Here is a 20,153-nt window from a genome sequence, read left to right on the forward strand (position 1 = left end):
TTGCTTCCTTTGCATCACCAGCAAAATCATGGCTTGGTGAGATCTCCCTGAGTGCTGTGGCTCCTTGCCTTACCGAGCATCTCACGGGGTGTCTGTGTCAGCCTGCACAACAGGAGCCTCTCTTTTGGAGGTTATGCTTGAAGGGATTTGCCCCCTCTTTTTGACCGAGATGGGTATGGAAAGGACGTGCTCAAACTGGTCATTGCTTGAGCCATGTAGATCTTTGGTCCCCCTTGCCAGCTTTGTCTGCTTTGGTGTTCATTCCTCACGGTCCCTCCTAAGCAGCTGCTGCGACGTGCAGCTCTTCACAGCAACCTGAGCTGTGATGGGTGGCCTTGGGCTTCGCATTTTTTGAAGATTGTTGGTGCCTTCAAATACGAACCTGGTGGTTTGTCCAGACAGGTAGTTAACTCTAAATAGGCTGTGCTTCAGGCTGAGTAGTTTATCTGAAATCTTCCCATACGTTGGTTCTCTTAGTTTAGAATAAAGGTGCCAAGTAAGTGTGGTTCACCTTGTGCCAGTGTCTGCAGCCTGCTCAGGCTTTGGTGAAACCCTGAAAGTTTATGGGTGCTGATAGAGGAGCTAGGCAGGGCTGGAAAACAGAGAGAAGTCTGAGGGTTTTATAACATCATCTTTTTTTGTCTCCTGCAGGAAGCCACTGCCGCACCTCCACCACATCCCTTGAAGCAGCTTATGGGACCGTTCCCTGGGCGCCTCTGCCCCAGGAGACACCGCATGGGATGGCAATGACACGTGGGAAGAAGAGACCCATGTCCCCCGTCCCTTGCCTCCTCCTCGCAGCCGCTAGCTGCTTTGCCCAACTGAGTGAGTTTCTGCTCTTCTATATTCTGGTTTGTTTATGTTTTGTCTCGAGGGAAGCTGAGCTCCTGGGATCCCACTTCTTTCTGGCTCCAAATGCTCCTCAAAGGGAGAAGGGGTGACAGGTGGGGCTGGACATCCCTGCCAAGAAGAAATGAGGCTGGTGTGTGTCTCCAAGTACTAGTGGGGGAGGATGAGGAGCTGAGGGGAGGGTGAGGCACGTATAGAAGCGATGGGGAATGCAAAATGCAGCAGCACTGCAGGTTTTCCCTCTGTGCCCTCTTTTGCTGAGACTCACGGGGCTTTCCTCCTGCTGTTTCTTTCTCTCCGTGCAGGTGAATCTCTGCAGGTCACCGTGCAGCCTGCCTCCATTGTCCAAAAATTCGGGGGCCCGGTCAGCCTGGGGTGTGTGGTGGACCCCCCTGGAGTGAACCTCACCTGGAGACTCAACGGGAAGGAGCTGGCTGGGTCGGACGAGGCGCTGGGTATCCACGTCGAGCGAGGGAAACTCGTCGTCGCAGCCCTCAACAACCACACCGTGGGGCGCTACCAGTGCATTGCTCGTGTGCCCGAGGGAGTCATCGCCAGTGTCCCCGCGGTGGTCACGCTAGCTAGTGAGTAACTTTGGTCTTCTGCCCTCCCCTGCACTGCTCAGGCCTCTGCTCACCCATCTCGAGAGGTTCTTCTAAGCTCTCTTGTTTGCCCTGGCAGGAAGGGAGGGCTCCTTTGACTTTTCAGGACATTTTTGTAGTTGTGGTCCTCACCGCTGCTCCTGGGGAGGCTCTGCCTGGGCCACCCTTGTCGGGGCAGAGGAGTCTGAACCTCTCCGAGACCCGTGCAGCATTTAGCACAGCAGGTCGTGCTGAGGAGACCTCCATCCCCCGGCAGTGCCAGCACTGCCTCCGGGCCCCCTCCCCAGGCACAGAGAGGGCTTCGTCTTCACAGCAAGGGGGAGCGTGGGGCTAAGCCTTAAGAAAGCGCAGAAGTGAAGATGTTTGTGCAGAGTGGGGGCTGGTTTTGCTTTAAAGCCAAGAGCTATTGGCTTGTCACTGATACATTAATCAGAAGTGAAATGTTTAGGCCAGGCTGGGTGGGAGGAGGAGGTGAGGGAGAGTTGCTGCGCTCCGAAGCCGGGCGGGAGGGGGTTGTCACGGGGCCGAACCCGTCGGGGGATTTGGCCTGAGCTCCGCACCGAGATTAAGTTTCGGAGAACGCATTCCAGAGCAGAAAGGGGGCTGTGTGCGCTGGTGGCCTGATAGAGGGAAGGAGAGGAGGGGAGAGGTGGATGGGGTTACCAAGGACATGGTTTGCATTTAGGAGAGCAGGGTGTGCGCAGCCCCTCAGCCTGATCGTTTCATTCTCAGGCTGATCTCCTTTTCTCCTTTTCCCCCTCGCCCCAGCCCACCGCCACCACCAGCTCCGTCTTCTTTGATGAAGAGTGGCAGTTTGAGGGTCTTCCTGGGTCTGGCACCAGTGGTGGGCAGGAGACAGGTCCTACGGCACCAGAAGGTCCCAGTGTGCCCCTCAGGACAGATCAAGACCACGACCAAGTAGTCCGTGGAGTGTGACGTGCTGCTGATGTGAGCCTGGCCTGGGGAGCATGGGATGAGTGGTGCACTGAATGGCTCCGAGCTGGCCCTAAGCCACCCCGAGGCTGTGAGGCGGCCTCGGATGGGGAGGGCTTGGAAACCTGTGAGTGAAGAGAGAAGGGGCAGCCCTGGGAAGACGTGGGGCTGAAGGTGTAGGAGAGAAACCTTCTGGAGGGGTTCGAACAGCCAGGCTCACATCAGGGAGCTGGAGGCCGCTCTCAACATCAGCTTTGCAGTGGTCTCAGATAAGGGGGGGCACCGATTTGTGGTGGGACTGAGATGGGAAGCCCACCAGGTGCACCACGAGCTGTCACTCCTGCTCCAGGCCGTATCTACAGAGCTGGGGACCAAGGTGGGGGAGAGGAAAGCCCCTGGCAGGCTGGCATTGCCATTGGCACCGTGGGCTTGTTCCAGGGCACCGGCTGGGCTGGGAGAAAACCCTCTGAAAGTCTTGGCTCCGTCCTAAAATTACTTTTGGAGGTGGAAGAGAGAAGCTGGAACGTGAAGGAAAAAAAGCAGGAGGCAGAAAGAAGTATTTTCCAGATTATGATTTAGGTTGATTTTGGAAGTGGATCAGGAGTCGTTGGAAAAAGTGTCTTGCTAGCTTTCGAGGGGCGTAGGTAACATCTGGCCAACTTTTTGGCTCTTTCTCTCCTCCTCCCTTGGAGGAAACCCCCTCAAGCGCCCCAGGTGCTGCGTCCCTCGGCGCCTCCTCGGCTTCGCCGATGGTCAGCAAGCAGGCAGACAGACGGTGTGCTGCAGCCGTGGCACTGGTGCCTCCCTCCCCGTCCGTGGCACAGCGACGCCGGCTGGCGCTCCCCAGCCCGTCCCTGCCCCCCCCGGCTCAGAGGGCTGGTTGAAGCCAGCATTTAGTTCCTCTGGCAGGGAGAAAATGGTGGTTGGACAGCCCAGGGGTGCGCAGGAAGGGGAGGATTTCTTAAAGCAGCAAGAGGAGCAGCACTTGGGGCGTCCTGCAGCGGGCTGGAGGCCGGCGCAGCCTGAATGTGTGGGGCGGAGGTATCCTGAGCCCTTTGCAGGGCTGAGAGCAGCAAGGAAGAGAAAGGTGTTTTCTCTGCCAGCTTCCAGGCGGCAAACAGCCCTGGTGCTACACAGAAAGGTACGGCTGCAGCCGACATTGGGGGGGCCACATAAATCCGCCAGGGGCGTGAGCACGGTGTGGTGTGGGCTGGTGCTGCCGTGGCAAAAGACTTCCAAAGCTGAGAGCTCGTGGGGTGGTAACTCAGAGGGAAAAACATGCCGAAGTGCTTGGCTGGAGCAGAGGTGCTGAAGTGCAGGCAGCCAGAGGTGGTGAAAGCCGTGCAAGCCCCAGCATTTGGCTGCGTGCGTGGAAAAATCCGTGCATTCAGCACAACAGCCAGCCCGGGATGGATAGACGTGTCATTTAAACCCCCCAAAAATGAAATCAGGGGTGAGGCAAAGGGGGAGCCACCTGCTCTGGTGTATCCCCGTGCCACGACCCTGCGGGTGGGGATGAGAGCGGTGTCCGTGTGTCCCGGGGATGCCGCGGGATGGGGGAGGCTCGCTGCCCCCCAGCAGCACGTGGGGAAAGCCGAGCCGTGGTGCTCGCGGGCAGCGACCCTGCGCCGGGTCAGGCTGGGGGTCCCCGAGGAATTTGCAGCTGCGTCCTGAAGCCGGCCCCACTCCTTTCCCTCCGCCTGGGCCTCTCCGCTGATGGCTCCCCCGAGGCAGGGGGGCCGGCTGCAGGTTGGAAGAGCATTTGCTGAGCCGGCACGGCACGGCACGGGGGGGGGGCTCTGGCCCCGGGGGCAGAGGTGGCGTGAGGAGGGGAGAGAAGGAAAACACAGGTGGTGCTGCTTGAGCTGCGGAGAGCTGGCAGGAGGGCTGCGGGACGGCCCGGGGCGATGCGGAGGCCAGGGGGAGCGGGGCTTGGGGATGCACCTGGGGGTGCATGAGGGAGCCGGAGGCTGTAGGGCAGCCTGGGTATGCCCGCGAGGGCCGCGGGGAGGACTTTCACCTTGAGGGCCTGCTTTTTATTTACTCCGACTCCTTCTCCCGAGTTATTTATGGCCTCCCATTCATTTAATCCGCTCTGTCTCGCCCGTCTCGCTGCTTGGCCCCCGGCCCCGGACTGCAGCTGGTTTCGCTCCCCGATGACAGCGGCGCAGGCAGCTGCGGGGCTGACCCTCCTCGCGCCTCCAAGCGGGGCGCAGATGGACACGAGCAACGGCCGCTGGTCGCGCTCCTTTATACTCACAGACATAAAAATAATAATAATTGTAAGCCCTGTTATCCCCGCGCGGCCGGGCTTCGCAGCCAGGAGAAGGGGGAAGCGGTTTCTCCCAGCTGCGGCGCGGATTTTGACCGGGGTGCGAAGGGGCGCACGTGCTGCGTCCCCTGACCCTCACCGGGGTCCCCCCCATCCCAGGGGGCTCCTCTGAAGCCCCCAGGAGGAAGCTGCGTGTCCCCTCCGTTTTGCCGTGCTGTGGTGCACATGGGGAAGCGGCGGGGAGCCAGGGCAGAGCCCGCTGGCAAATAACGCAGCCTTGTTCGCTGTGGGGGAGCAGGAATTTAGGGGAGTAGCTTGGCAGGGAGCTTTTGTTGCTTGCGTGTTGGAAAATGGCTCGTCCTGCTGCCCACCTGATGACTTCCCCCCTCTCCCCCACCGCTCTCACCCCGCGGCCCCTTTCCTCCATCCTCTCCCCCTCGGCGGGGGGACGCAGGAGGAGCCGTGGGTCCCAGCCCCCTCAGCGGGGCACCCCGCAGCTGGGCCAAGCTGCTGGGGGGCTGCGTGCGAGGGACCCCCCGCGTCTGCCGTCCCGAGGGTCCCCCCCACGGGGACGGTGCTCCCCGGTGGGGCTGTGGGGCTGCGCAGAGCCCATGCGTGCATGCACACGTGTGTGTGTGTGCATGTGCAGCTCCCTGCCAGCGGTGCTGGAGCCTATGCCTTGGCTCCGAAATCTTAATTTGGCCGTGATGAATCCAGACCACCAAGGCGCACATTAACTTCCCCGATGCTCGTTTATATTTTGGCGATCGGAGAAGTATGTGTGATGTGGGCAGGCGGACGCTGGGCTCTCGCCTCTTCTCCACCTCCTTCCATTTCTGCGGCTCTCGCTATTTTATTCCTTGATCGAGTACAAAAAGTGAAGAGGAGAAAATGCCCGGCACCCTTCCCCTCCCCAGCAGGAACTTTCGTTGCTGGAGGAGCGCGGGGCGCCGCCAGCTTTTCACAAGTGAAGAGTTAACCTTCATCTGGCTTTAATACCCAGTGGAAACATGGCTCCCCTCCTCGGCCTGTCTTAAAGGATTAATGGCATTTCTGAAGTTCGCCCTTATTCCTTCTTTTTATTTTTATTATTATTATTTTTTTGTAATTGAATGGTGCCAAGAAATTCCAGAAGTATGAAGCATGTTCGCTGCAAATCATTTTTATGACATTGCAAAACCTCCCCTCCTCTGCTCGGCCTCCTCCCCTCCCCTCGGACCCGGGCACGGGAACACTCGCTCCCCCAGCAGCCGCCCGGCAGCCCCTCCGCGCCGCCTTCGGGGAGGCTTTCTCGCCGCCCTGCCAAGAGGGCTGGTTTTTATTTAAACCCCATAAAGGATCTTGCTTTAATCAGAAAGTCTGCTTGAGAAATTTCATGTCACTTTTCCATGACTGTGGGTGGGAGAAGCTCGGAGCCAGCGTTGTCTCTTGCTCTTGGAGCGCTGCTATGTTTCCCAGAGAACAAAAACACATTTTTTGCAGGCTCGGCTGCCAAGGGAAGGCTGCGTGGAGCCCGCCCTCCACGAGCCCTCGTGCCCCCCAGCTCTCCAAACTGCCCACGGGCACTTGGATGGGTTCGGAGGGGGCGGCCGAGCGCAGGGCGGGTGCCCTCGTCCTGATGTAGCTGCGTGCTGCTCGGGGACACGTGCTCGCCGCTGGGCAGCCAGGCGACCTGCTGCCTGCCCTGGCAGGGGCAGGTCCACTATTTGCGCTTTCTCTCTCTGTGTTTCCATGTTTCTTTTGTATAAAGAGTGCCCTGAGCAGAGAGGCTGGCTGCTGGAGTGCTGGAAGAGCGCAGGGCAGCTCTGGGTGCGAGAGCTGCTCGCTGGGAGCAGCTCCTGTCCCAGTGCACACTTGCCTTCTGGAGCAGGGACCTCCAGTTTGCTGCTTGAAATAAGTGGTTTTGGGGTCTTTCCCTTCCAAATCTTGTTGCCTCCCTGATTTTGTCCCTCACTCTCGCCTGCGTTTTGATGCTTGTATAATTTTGGGAAAGAAGGCAGATAGTTGAGAGCCTGGTGCCCATGGGAAGCTTTGTGACGTGAAGTTCACTTGGGTGTCATTTTGGTGTCATTCTGCACACCCTTGAAGCACCCTAAACTGTGATTAAAGCATTTGCTTCTCAGTAGCAGGCCAGCAGCTGTGTTGGAAATAGCAGACAGTAGAAGGACCAGTTTTGGCTGCCCCTCGGTGCTGCAGTAAGCTGGCTCTTCTTTGAGGCTGGGATTTTTTGCACCCAGCCTCTCAGCCATGGAGCAGGCAGCTTCTCCAGAAGCTGTGTTATAATTTACCTGCTTTGTAGGAAGGAGGAGGAGGGAAAAAAAAAAAAACAGCTCTGAAAGGGGACCAGTTTCCTTAGCTGCTGTCCTCTGCCGGCACCAGGGCAAGCAGCCCTGCGCCCACAGGGAGAGGCCAAGGCGATGGTGAGGTGCTGAGATGCCCCGTCGTTCGTTCACTCCCTGTGCAGATCTCAAGGACTTCAAGTTTGACGGCCAGCACGTGATCGAGGTGGACGAAGGCAACACGGCCGTCATCGCCTGCGACCTGCCCGAGAGCCACCCCAAGGCCCAGGTGCGCTACAGCGTGAAGCACGAGTGGCTGGAGGCCTCCCGAGGTGAGCGCCTAGGGGGTCTGTCCCCCCGTGTCCCCCCACGGCCTTGGTTTTACCCTTCCCTGCCAGCAAGAGTGCTGTCTGCCTGCTGCCTCCCTCTTGTCCCTTTTTGGCCAGTTTGAGGACAGGCTCTTGTAGGGTCTCTGCTGGATCTCCCTGTTGTCCCCTACTCCTGGGGGGCCAGGTGTAACACCAGCTTGTGGAAGGGGGAAGGAAGCAGAATTAGGTGATGCACCATGTCGCTCTTCACTGGGCATCCCTATTTGTCCATGAAGTGTTCCCCTAGCCCAGCCCCTGGATAAAGATTTTTCTGAATTTGGGGAATTTTTAAAAACTTGAGTCTCGATTCTACAGCTTTGCTCCATCTGCTGCAGGCACTTGTGGCAAGCTAGCTTCATCTGAGGCTCTCTTCCTTCCACAACTGCATCGTTGCTCCTCCTGGTGTGTGAACAAAAAGGGGTCATTTCAGCGTTCTCCTGTTGTATTTTTCCCTTCCCACTTGTCCACCTTTTCTACAGGGCACAGTGTTTCTTCCGGGGGACACACCTTATGACCATGCGCCATCTCCTCTTCTCTCCCTGCAGACAATTACCTTATCATGCCATCCGGGAACCTGCAGATTGTCAATGCCAGCCAGGAGGATGAGGGGACTTACAAATGTGCTGCCTACAACCCCGTGACGCAGGAGGTGAAAACCTCAGTGTCCAGTGAGAGGCTCCGCGTGAGACGTAAGCTGCTCTCCTTTCTTTGCACATCTTCTCCTTAGCCGTTCTGGCCCTGGGTGTACATACAAAGTGCTACTGCAGCTGTTTTTTGGTATGAACCACCATTGTCAGCTGCTGAGAAAACTCCTTCCCAGCAGCAGAATGCCCCAAGGTCTGCTCCTGGGATCGCTGTGCCTGCTCAGGATTTATTTTTGGTGACGTGCGAGGACAGGTCCTTAGTCCTTCAGCAAGACTACTTTGCTGTGTGCACGCATCCCTTAAAGAATGGCCTTGTCCTGCACTGCCGCCTTCCTGCCCACCTACCTCCTTCCTCCTTTTGTCGCCAGGCTCCACAGCAGAGGCAGCTCGGATAATCTACCCCCCCGAGGCTCAGACCATCATCGTCACCAAAGGCCAAAGCCTCATCCTGGAGTGCGTGGCCAGCGGGATCCCCCCGCCGCGGGTCACCTGGGCCAAGGACGGCTCCAGCGTCTCCGCGTTCAACAAGACGCGGTTCCTGCTCAGCAACCTCCTCATTGACCCCACCAGCGAGGAGGACTCGGGGACCTACAGCTGCACGGCCGACAATGGGGTTGGCGAGGCCGGAGCCGCGTTCATCTTCTACAACGTGCAGGTGTTCGGTGAGTGCTGCTGTAGTCCTCATTGGAAGAGGGGCTCGGACTTTCTCTACTGCTTTCAGGTTCCAGTTCCGATGAGACGGGATGAATTCTGACTTGAGGGTGGTGGTTCCTCCTTCCTGGCTCCCACCATGAGCTGGAGATGATGGATCCTCCCTCCTGTGGGGAAGGTTTGCTCTAACACTCTCTAGTGGAGGACTGGCTGCTTCTCAGGCATATTTGAGCTAGATAATAGCAAAGACATCAGTGTCTTGCTTTTCACTCACTCCTTGTACAGAAGCTCTTTACGGGGTGAGAAATGTAACGGGTACTACACCTTCTGTGTTTCTACCACACATCCTTCTCCTTCTCACAAGCATTAAGGAGGATAAGCCCGTGTTTTGTTGGATTTCATGACACCCAAGTGCTGAAGTGTTACTGGCATGAGCACAAGCTTTGCAGAGTAATGTTTCAGCTAAGAAAAATGGGACTCATAAGTGCCTGCTGTCATCCTGTGGCTGAGAGGGACACCTCTCTGTGTGGTAGATGTTGGATGCTGAAGGGGAGTACCACATCCATGTGGGACCCCTCAGAGGTAGCAGGACTGGCAGGGAGGGTTGAGAACCTACAGAGAAGAGCGCAAAGCCACGATGGTGCCGTGCTCCCTGCCAGGTGATGCTCAGCAGCTGTGCTGTTTCCCCTTGCAGAGCCCCCGGAGGTCACGATGGAGCTGTCCCAGCAGATCATTCCCTGGGGCCAGAGCGCCAAGTTCACCTGCGAGGTGCGGGGGAACCCCCAGCCCTCCGTCGTGTGGCTGCGCAACGCCGTGCCCCTCTCCGCCAGCCACCGGCTCCGGCTCTCCCGCCGGGCGCTGCGGGTGGTCAGCGTGGGGCCCGAGGACGACGGCATCTACCAGTGCATGGCAGAGAACGAGGTCGGCAGCGCGCAAGCCATGGTGCAGCTGAGGACAGCCCGGCCAGGTCAGTCCCTCTCTGGAAGTTTGTGGTCACTCAGTGCTGGAGCCTAACGCACGGGGAAAGAGCAGAGGGGAGCAGAAGAGAGTTGGTGTATCACCCTCTTGCTTGGGTTTGAGCTGCCATACTCTTCCTTCCTTTTCACCCTACACTCTGAGGGTTTCTGGAGGAGCCACCTGTTTCCTTGGACCCTGATCCAGGGTAAGAGGGCTAGGAAGCCCTCAGAGAGGTAAGAAGTCCTATATGGCCCAGGCATGTTCTGGGAGAGGCCCCAGTGGGGTGTGTTATGTTTATACCAGGAGAGAAAGCTTGTTTCTAATACCTTTTGGAGTGGCACAGCCGGCAGCACCATCTGGGACCTGATACCTCTAAGGGACCTGTGGTGCAGTGTGTAAATAGCTCTGGTCTTCTGAGAGGAATCAGGGGGCTTCTCGCAGCTCTGTCCTCACCCCAGGACTGGATTGGGATTTACCCTGCCCTTACCGCCCATTTACTCTTGACATCTTGTCTTTCAGGAGCTACCCTCAACCCTGGGCGAGATGCCCGGCTGGGCTCAGCTCAGCCTCCGACGCCGCCTTCCAGGGAGGGTGCCTTAAAGCTGCCCCTGGATAAAGCCGGGCTGCCGAAGCCTGGGACCACCCCGCTGTCAGCATCTGCACAGTGCGCAGCCAGCAGGGAGCTGGTGTCTCCAGCCGAGGCCCCCATCATCCTCAGCTCTCCCCGGACGTCGAAGACAGACAGCTACGACCTGGTGTGGAGACCCCGGCCTGACAGCAGAGCCCCCATCCTCTACTACGTGGTGAAGCATCGCAAGGTATCAGTTGCTGTTTTGCCCTGTTCATGTTCCTTCCTCTGTGCTGGTCTCCAGGTGGGCTGCCAGCCTTGGATTTGTCTGTTTAATACCTGTATTTCCTTTGGGTAGGCAGAGGGTTGCAGTAGAGAGGTAGGTTTTGCTTTGGGCTTTGAGTACATTTCAGATCTGGTGTGTTTTTGATTCCCAGCCACTGCAAGGCACCATTTTCAATTATATGTGAATATATGCATCTATTTTCCTGGAGTTGCTTGACTTCATGAAAATACAATATAACAGGAGGCTTCTATAACACCCCCATATTCTTGATTTCTTTCTAAACAAAACTTACGCTGAGGGTTTTAACTAACTATCTCTTTATATAGCCCTTTAAAACAAAGACAGAAGATGCCAACACAAGAGCACAAGGGGGCAAGTTTTAGAAACAAAAGATGTCAAATCCTCACCAGACTGCAGGGTCTAGTTGTCTGCCAGGAGGAGATTTGTCCCCCAGTGGTGTATCATGTAACAAGCAGTTCTGCATGCAATCTTAACTCGCGGGCTGGAGTTTGTCCATATTTTATTTGTTTTTCAGCGCTTCACCTGGAAGGGGCTGTAGGGCAGTGGAGGTCACCATGGGTCACTGCAGTTTGCAGTAATATGTTTTCAGTGTAGTCCAAATTCTCAGCTGGAGACTCTTTCTTGGGACGCTGAAGGATTGTGTGGAAAGGAATTAGTCCCAATAACCCTTAAACTTGTTTAGAAAGAGTCTCTTTCTATGCGATCTGTAGGATCAAGTTATATAATGATCTGGTTTTAACATCTCCGACTGGAAAAGCGTGTTTGTAGAGAGGGAAGGAATCAATTCAGCAACAAAAGAAAAGGCTCTTTGTGTGAAAGATGGCTAAGGAAAGTAAAACCTAATGACAGGAGGCTTAAAATTGTGCTGGGCAAGGGTCTGTTTCTCTTCTGGAAAATATCTGCGGCTGTCTCTTTTCCCTGCACGTACACTGACCCTAAATTCTTAGCAGCCTGCAAGCAGTCAGATGCCATGCAGCCATTATCTTTGTTTCTTAAGAATTTCTCTTTTTCTTTCCTGGATATTAGCAGTCTTTAGGGCTCCCCTCCCTGGCCTCACAGCTCCGCGGGCTGAGGAATAAAAATAAAACGAGGCAGGCATTAATCAGTCAGTGTCAAATGCTTGGAGAAGATGAATGATACAGCAGAGTCTTGGCATTTCCGTTCTGTTGCGTTGCCTGCATTGCTAATGCTCCTTTCAGCACCGGGTCACTTCGGTGTCCTGTGTATTTGCTTGAAAAAATATTATCCTTACAGCTGGGGAGAAGGAGGAGAGTCCCACCTTCCCTTCTGCTCCGTATGGGGCGTCAGGACATCACCAGAAAACAGTATTTCCACATCTTTCCAGGCATACATGATCTATTCCCTGCATAAGGCGCTGTGTTTCCGCCAGGAAATGCCAGAGGTGAGGCTTCAGAGCCTTAACTCTGCCCTTCATCAAGCATCCTGGACTAATGTGCAGCTTCCCCAAATCCCACTGCGTAATCCCAACTGGCACAGCCTGGGCAGGCTTTGAACGCTCCCTCTGTGTCCCCGGATCCCTCAGCTCTGCAATATCAGGCTGAAAACATCTCCCTCCTGCACGGACAGGAGGAAAGTTAGCCATACTTTACACGACGCCCCAAGGGAACGCTTCAGGGCTCGGTGCTGGCCAGAAGCCCAGCCAGCCCCCAGCTTTGCAACGCCGGTGTCGGTCTCTCAGCAGGTCACCAACGCCTCGGACAGCTGGGCAGTGAGGGACGTCCCGGCCTCGCAGCACCGCCTGACGCTCACCAGGCTGGACCCCGGCAGCCTCTACGAGGTGGAGATGGCTGCCCACAACTGTGCCGGCGAGGGACAGACGGCCATGGTGACCTTCCGGACTGGTAAAGGTCCAGCCTGGCCCTGGCTGTTTTGCTCTGAGCCAGGGGAGGGCCCCTACAAGCATCCTTCCTCCCTCCGTGGCTCAGTTGGACACCTGCAGAAGTGAAGAAAATAGGCCTGGGAGGGCTGTCAGGAGGTTGTTAATCCATCCTGTGCCTTTGGGGGTTATTCTGGAGCCGTGTTTGTCCAATCTGTTCATAAAACCTTGTCCTGCACTAAAGGAAACTGCAGGCCCTCCTCCAGCAGTCTGTGTCACGCTGAGCTGGCTGCACCACCGAGAGGATGCTCCTAGTGTCTAAGCTCAGTCCCCCCGTCCCATGCTGCTTATCCTGTCCCCCAGCAAGGATGGGGAATGGCATTCCCTTCCTTGAAACCTTCCCCATGGTGCTGGGCCTGCTCACGTATCCTCTGAGGCCCCTGCACTGTGCTATTTACCACCTCCTCGGGCAGAAATCTAGCAACAAGATTTCCAGAAAACCAATTAAAAGTTTTAGAAAATTAAATATTAGTGGGGGCAAAAGAAAAGCAATTAACAGTAGAACCAATCTGCCCCTTTAGCTTCGGTTCCTGTCTGCAAGTTGAGCACTTTGAAGCCCTAGGGCTGTTTGAGTCCAAGGAGTATTTACCTCGGCATCGCAGCTGGGAATCTGTCTTTATTCACGACAGCAACAATTAACTCTGACCTGCATTACCGTGTCCCTGATGCCATCTCTCCCTTCTGCGCAGGCCGGCGTCCAAAACCAGAGATTGTTGCCAGCAAAGAGCAGCAAATCCAGAGGGATGACCCAGGCACGAGCACCCAGAGCAGTAACCAGTCCGACAACAGCCGCCTGTCCCGTAAGGCCCTGCCTGGCCTGGGTTGGCAAGGAGGGAGGGCGAGGGGCACCGGGTCGGTGCTGGGGCTAGAGTCTCCCCTGGGTAAAGCAAGGGTGGGTGGTCTCTAGCTCCTGACTAGGAGATATCTTTCTCGGACACCCCTGTGCTTCTTGGCAGGCAGGCAGTCTTTGGAGGGGAAGCTGATCCCAGAGCCTGTCCCCACCGTTAACACAAGGACCTGTCAGAAACTAAGAATGGGCAGTGAGGGTAGGCGGTTGCTCCATCTGGGCATTGTGCTGCACTGGAGGAACACCAGTTCCTGCTTAGTTAATCCAATTTGTTGTTTCCCACCTTGTGCCTGCCACTGGTATTCAGCAGTGCCGTTATCCTTGCTGTAGTTCATGTGTTCCCTTTGCTTTCATCTCCGCAGCTCCGTCTGTCTCTTTCCCTCCCATCTTTTGATTGTTTTTGTATCAGGTTATATTTCTACAGTTCGGAACTCTTCCGTATTTCCTCCTCAGCTGGCTCCTCTCAGCCTTTCCTGTTTTCACCTCCTACACCTGTCCGTCCCCTTCCTGTCCCCAGTGTCAGGCTCCCCTGCTCACTGCCTCCACATCAGCCGGGCCTCTCGTCTCCAGCCCCGCATCCGCACCTCTCAGTGCTGCCCCTCCTGTGATGGGCGTACACACCACAGACCTCTTCTCTCCCTGCTCGAGTTGGGAGGGGAAAAGGAGCAAGGTGCAAACAGGAGTAAAAGATGTTTGGAGAGACTGAAAGGAACGAGGATTTGGGGATGCCAGCTCTAATGAAGAGGCAGAAAGAAATTAGCACTCAGGACTCAGCACATGGGTGGGTGCAGGGCAGGCAGTCCTTCACCTGCTTACCTCTGAGCTACAGGATCCTCCAGACACGGTCAGAGGAGGGTGTTTCATGTCTTGATGTGCCCTTTGCAGCTCCAGAGGCACCAGATCGTCCAACCATCTCCATGGCATCGGAGACATCTGTGTACGTGACCTGGATCCCCCGGGGCAACGGCGGGTTTCCCATCCAGTCTTTCCGGGTAGAATACAAGAAACTGAAGAAGCTGGGAGACTGGGTCCTGGCCACCAGTGACATTCCTCCTTCTCGCCTCTCCGTGGAAATCCCTGGCCTGGAGAAAGGTAGGCAGGTGTTCTCCTCCCCGCTTCCTGGAGGGCTGTGGGAGAGCTGCGCGGCCCCTGTAGGATGGTCAGCCAGCTGTCGCAGCTCACTCAGCCCTGCCGTGTGGGATCAGAACAAAGCCGCCCCAGCTCCAGCCTCGGATGCTTGGGGAAATGCTGCAGATGCTTCTCCAATTTCTCCAGCTGCAGAGACCAGCATAGATTTGACCTCCCTCAGGGAGTCTTGCACATGCTTTTCTGTCTTACAGGACGTAGTTACTGAAAGCATAAGAGTGTCTTGTCTTTGCCATTTATTAGACAGGACAGAGCTTTCCTTCCTTAGCCGCAGGCAAGACAGACGGACACACCATTCCCATTGCACTTCACATGAGAAAAAAGGCATCGCTAAGTGGGACAGCTTTAAAGGACAAAATCACCCAAACTTAAAGAGCAGAAAAATGATGTTTGATTAAACATTATTTAGGCTTAGAGCTTTTATCTGAGATTTATGATTTCCATGTAGTAGAGGAAGGATGACATCCCATACCTGCTCTGGGGTAAGGACATCCTTTCAACCATCTCTGAATCCATCCACATACCTGCCATAACTGTGACCTGGCCTCTAGACCATCCAGACGGTAATTAGGAGAGGCAAATAAAAGCAGGCTCAGTCTAGCACATGGCTGAAATCTGGCCATGCATTTTTTATCGAAGCCTGGCTGTAGTCTCTCCACCTTCTGGAGATGTGGCTCCTCTCCAGAGTCAGGCCTGTGCTGACAGCAGAAGCCTTGGAAGACATTGGCGCTGTCTTGGTAAAACTCTTATTTCCCATTTCTCCCCTAGGCACTTCCTATAAGTTCCGTGTCCGAGCACTGAACATCCTGGGGGAGAGCGAGCCCAGTGCTGCGTCTCGGCCATATGTGGTGTCTGGGTACAGCAACCGAGTCTACGAGCGCCCCGTGGCCGGGCCGTACATCACCTTCACAGATGCCATCAACGAGACCACCATCATGCTGAAGTGGATGGTAAGGTTTGTAGGGAGGAAAGGTCTCTGAAAGTGCAGGGTGCAGGTGTGTGGGTGCTACCTGCCTGGCTTACAACGCTTCCAGGTTACCAGGCTGGAGCCTGTCAGCAGCACGAATGGATTGGGGATCCGATAGCTCTCACAGAAAACAAGGGTCAGGCTTGGGCCGTGTAGAAGTGGAGGAATTCAGAGAGCCTGGGAAGCTCTTTTCATCTGAATCCAGCGTTGCGCACAGGAGGCATTTCAGTGGATAACCTCAGGGTCTTGACCAGTTCATTCAACAAGCACGGTTCAGCTACTCTGGGGGTGGCTGCTTGCTCCCCTGGCCAAACTCCTGGAATCCATTAGCACCTCTTGTCTGTCCCAGTAGTTCCCAGCAGACGTGTCCTTCACTCTCACTTGCAGAATAGCAGCTGTAAGGGCTGGTAATTGTTTACAGCAGTCCAGCCCAGAGGATTTTTAGGAGCGGGCAGGATCTTTTGGATCACAAGCTCAGATCTAAGTGTTTCCAACAGCTTATTCAGAGGGGTGCATCACTCTCTTCTCTCCCAGTTCCTTCTGGCTTGAAATTGCTACAGGGCAGCATGGGCACTGCTGTTGTTTTAAACACAGTAGCTGATATAATACCGGGTGAAAGACAGTATGAGCACATGGAGCTGGGGCAGTACAGCTTTGGGTGGAGGAGGAGCAGAGTTGTCCATACAAACATGAGACTTCTCCAGTCGCTGGTTCATGGCAAGGTAGATGCTGTTTGTCTGGAAGCGGTGAGACTGTTAGAGTCAAGGTGAAAGTGTGTTTGTCCTTGCTCAGCTGAGTCACTGATGCTGAGGAATTTTTTCTTTTTAGCATTGGCGGTAGCTGCTGGGAGGGCGCAGAATACAGGATGTTTGGGTTGACAGGACTAGATTCATGGCCTGCCTGTTACCTGAGAGAGGCAAGATGTTAGAGTATAAAATAGCAATGAGCTCTTGGAAGGAAGTCCTTACTGTGAAAACCAGCGGCAGGACAAGGAAGAGCTCCCTGTGGGTCTTCCTCCTGCCTCATCCCATTTGTCCTGACTCTTCCTTGCCCAACAGAGGGCTCTGCTAATTTCTGCTCTCCCTCCCATTCTCTGCAGTATATCCCTGCCAGCAACAACAACACTCCCATCCACGGCTTTTATATCTACTACCGCCCCACTGACAGTGACAATGACAGCGACTACAAGAAGGATGTGGTGGAAGGTAGGAGATTTTGGAGTCTGGTCCCAGCTCTTGATTTCTTCTGTAAGAGTACATGGCCAGAAGGAGCCTTGTATACCAAAGGCACGAGGTGGCTGCTGCTGCTGGCTAGTCGTGCTTCACCTCTCACTGCTGCAGAGATGGGCCAGCTGCAAGTTCCCCACGGGAGCTAAAGGCACCGTGTGTGTGTGTTCCCTCCTCAGGAGATCGGTACTGGCACTCCATCAGCCACTTGCAGCCAGAAACCTCGTACGACATTAAGATGCAGTGCTTCAATGAGGGCGGCGAAAGCGAGTTCAGCAACGTGATGATCTGTGAAACCAAAGGTAAGCAGCTTCACGGGTACCACCCCTGCCTGACTGTACACCATCCACGCTCAGGCAAGCAGGTGGAGACAGAAGAGCGGGGTAAATTTGTTGGTGCTGATTCTCAGTTTGTGTATACACCCGTACCAGTACTCACAGACACCTGAAGCAGACCTGTGAGTCCATCAGCATTTCCCTCAGAGCAGTACTGACCTTTTCTCCTCCTAAGTGCCACGTAGACGGTGACTGGAACCAGAAGGGCTAACTCCCCCTTGCTGGTCTGAACTGCTGTGCTTGATTATAAGCGAGTCCCATCTCGTCTTCCAAGCAGCTGCACTGTCGCAATAGGGACAGCATTAAGTCCAAGTGGGCGTTTTGGAGGCTTTCCCTTTTTCCTTGTGCTTTAGCAGCCCAACAGCCTGGCAGATCTGTAAAGCAAGCACAAAGGACTCATCTGTATGGCAATATGCTTCAGCCCAGGAAATCCTCTGGCATCCAGAAGCACTTCTTCAAAGCCACTGCAGAAGTCTGTTCACTCCACAGCAGTGTAGACATCCCTGGAGAGTGCTGCTCTTGCTCCTGCCCTGTCTGTGTCTCACTCTGACTCTTTCCTTCACAGCTCGGAAGTCTCTTGGTCTGCCAGGTCGTCTTCCACCCTCAACAGTGGCCCCCCAGCAGCATCCCCCGCTCAGCGGCGGGCACAGCGGCCTGGGGACAGGAGCCATGGTGGCCCGTTCCAGCGACTTGCCGTACTTGATTGTGGGCGTCGTGCTGGGCTCCATTGTGCTCCTCATCGTGGCCTTCATCCCATTTTGCCTTTGGAGAGCCTGGTCCAAGCAGAGTGAGTGTCCTTTCTTGAGGGCTGATTTACAGGATGTGCTCACCGTGTGGGTTATATCTGAACCTAGGTGTAATTGGGTCAAACACAGAATGTGAAGGCTGCGCGTTCTGTGAAGCAGGGATAAGGGTGGGCAGAGGACAGGATAAAAATGTCCTGTGGAAGTCCCCTGTGAAGACAAAAGCTACTGGTCTGTCCCTTGTCCCGTTTACCTTGTTGAGAAGGAACCCTGGGACTAGAAGAGGTGGCAAGCAGCACTGCCTTTACTTTTGTGGTGGGCTTCTTTCCGCTTTTTGTCCCCAAGGGTGCTTTGAGTGCCAAATAGCTGCCTGACAGGACTGCCTAATACTGTCCCACCCAGCAGCTCACTTCAAGAAGCTCAGCTTTACCTCTGCTTTTGGTCTCAGATTTCCTTTTTCTTCCCTCTGCAGAGCAAACCATCGATATGGGCTTCCCAGGAGCTGGGCTGCTGGTATCATCCTGCCAGTACACCATGGTGCCCCTGAGGGCCATCTCTGCTCCTCGTGCCAACGGACACCCCTACGTTAACGGGCAGCCCTACACCAATGGGGCACATCTGAATGGCATCTGCCCCTCTGCAGGAGTGGGCTATGCAAGCACCAAGCCCCGAGACTACAGTCCAGACGTGCAGCAGGTATGTCCACATCTGCAGTTGATTTGACGTGAGCTGGAGGCCACAGCTGCAGTGGGAGGGCTTCTGCAGACATGCCTGACACCCCTTGCAGCATGCAAAAGTGCCCAGACTGTCTCCTCCTTACATGAGGTTTCCCCAGGGCAGTGGAGTTGCATGAGACATGGGAAGAGCAGGAAGGTCTCCAATTCACTCGTGATGAGGTGGTTTCCTGGGGCAGTGGCTCTTAAGTATGGAAGAGGCAGTGGGCAAAAAGCCCACTTAATGGAAATGGTTCCTGTTTCTCCTAAGCAAATCTTACAGGGACTGGCAACGTTGAGGATTCTGTGTGTAAATAGTAACATAAACCAAGGCAGTGCCACAACTGAGACTGTACATTGGTTATCATGAGCCAGTAATTCAGTAGTAAGCATGAAGTGAGTTTTTCAGCTCAGTTCTCCTCTATCTGCTATGGCAGAAGAAACAGTTTCAGCTTTCTCTACCTACTAAGCAAGAGCTTCGCCGTTCTGCCCCATGGTTCTGGTTCTGATGGAGATCAGCACCTACTTCTTAATGCTGCTTTGTGGCATTTCTAAGATCCTTCTCTCTCTCATTCCAGTCACACGAGGAGACCAACGCCTTGCTGCAGGCACGAGTGCTGCAAAACGGGAGTGCCCAGCGAGACTACCAACCCTCCAGGTTAGTCCTGGCTTACGGAGGGGGAGGATGGAACGATCCAGTGGGGCCTGCCAGAAAACACCTGCTCACAAAAGTTAGCCCTCAGGTTGCTCTATTCTCTGTCACAGTTCATTTGGGAAACAAAACTGTGCTCCAGCATTCAGCCTTTTTCATCTAAGTCCTTTTCACACAGCTCATTCCTATGGTTTGAGCGAGGGGTAATTGCATTTTAGAGATAAGACCTACTGTCCCTTATCCTCCCATTTCCTCCTCCTGCTTCTAAGCAGGAGACTAAAGAGTACAAAGAGAGAAACCAGCATCTGTGGCTGGATGCTGATAAACAGCTGCCCAGAATCTGGCTAGTTGCAGGCGCTCTGTCTTGCTGTTGACACTTCAAGTCATTATTCCACTGCTCCCTGGGAGGGATTACTCCTCCCAGCTGCTGTGGCACTCACAAAGTTTTGAATGGTGGATACCAGTTCCCATCACCTCATTCTTGTCCCACAAGTATATCCCAATTTCCCCTCATTTAGGAACGTTTTATGTCATTCCATTGATGCAGCTAATTGCTACATAGATCATCTCTTTCAAGGAGGAAACATCTGTGCATAGTGCTAAACTTTTTTCTTCGTCTGCCTCCCCAGATTGCCCAGTTCCAGACCAGAAGACAGCTCTTTCCTCTACAGCCTCCCAGATGACTCCACTCACCAACTTCTCCAGCCACAAGATGACTGTCCTCACCTTCAAGAGCACTTCATTGGCCTGCATCATCCAGTGATGGGCAGCAAAGTTGGAGGCCCTAGTTTGGATGCTCGACGGGATCCACTGTTCCACCAAGGTCAGTGGTCTGGAAAACTCAGTGCTTGCTTCATCTTGTTGTTTTGGGCTGATTTTGAAGGGAATTCTTACCAGAGAGCCTTTCTGATGGCTTTGTTCATGCTCATTTCTGTGGTGCAAAGACTTAATAACGTGTAGAGCAGCTTAAAAAGGCCACGCTAGCAGTTGGGGACTGTAAATTGCCTGGGACAGTCTTACAGGACAGATTTCTCAATTCTCTGAGAACATGAAACTGTATGCTGCTGGAAGGGCACACACCTACCTGCAGTTGCAGCAGAGGTACTGTCCCTTAGTCCTTCATCTCACGTCTTCCAGACCACCAGGCAAGCACCAAGGTCCCTGAGGACTTAAACGAATCCATCCCCCTAGGATGTG

General features: G+C 54.8%; 1 protein-coding gene across 9 annotated transcripts in view; it reads left to right on the plus strand.

The window, feature by feature from the left end:
- BOC (BOC cell adhesion associated, oncogene regulated) overlaps positions 1-20,153 on the plus strand; it is a 46,803-nt gene that overhangs the window by 25,766 nt on the left and 884 nt on the right. For 6 of the 9 annotated variants that reach the window (XM_067003354.1, XM_067003353.1, XM_067003378.1 and 3 more), the window contains 17 exons: positions 652-825; positions 1,155-1,433; positions 7,121-7,267; positions 7,849-7,992; positions 8,316-8,609; positions 9,293-9,565; positions 10,075-10,373; positions 12,130-12,298; positions 13,017-13,127; positions 14,060-14,266; positions 15,089-15,270; positions 16,387-16,492; positions 16,693-16,815; positions 17,414-17,635; positions 18,064-18,287; positions 18,883-18,962; positions 19,586-19,779. In XM_067003354.1, coding sequence (XP_066859455.1) covers positions 652-825; positions 1,155-1,433; positions 7,121-7,267; positions 7,849-7,992; positions 8,316-8,609; positions 9,293-9,565; positions 10,075-10,373; positions 12,130-12,298; positions 13,017-13,127; positions 14,060-14,266; positions 15,089-15,270; positions 16,387-16,492; positions 16,693-16,815; positions 17,414-17,635; positions 18,064-18,287; positions 18,883-18,962; positions 19,586-19,779 — 3,228 coding nt within the window. The remainder of the gene's footprint in view (positions 1-651; positions 826-1,154; positions 1,434-7,120; positions 7,268-7,848; positions 7,993-8,315; positions 8,610-9,292; positions 9,566-10,074; positions 10,374-12,129; positions 12,299-13,016; positions 13,128-14,059; positions 14,267-15,088; positions 15,271-16,386; positions 16,493-16,692; positions 16,816-17,413; positions 17,636-18,063; positions 18,288-18,882; positions 18,963-19,585; positions 19,780-20,153) is intronic. The other 3 variants (XM_067003358.1, XM_067003355.1, XM_067003361.1) reach the window with 3 other exon arrangements.

This window comes from Anser cygnoides, chromosome 1 (assembly GCF_040182565.1).
Source record: "Anser cygnoides isolate HZ-2024a breed goose chromosome 1, Taihu_goose_T2T_genome, whole genome shotgun sequence".
Lineage (NCBI taxonomy): Eukaryota > Metazoa > Chordata > Aves > Anseriformes > Anatidae > Anser > Anser cygnoides.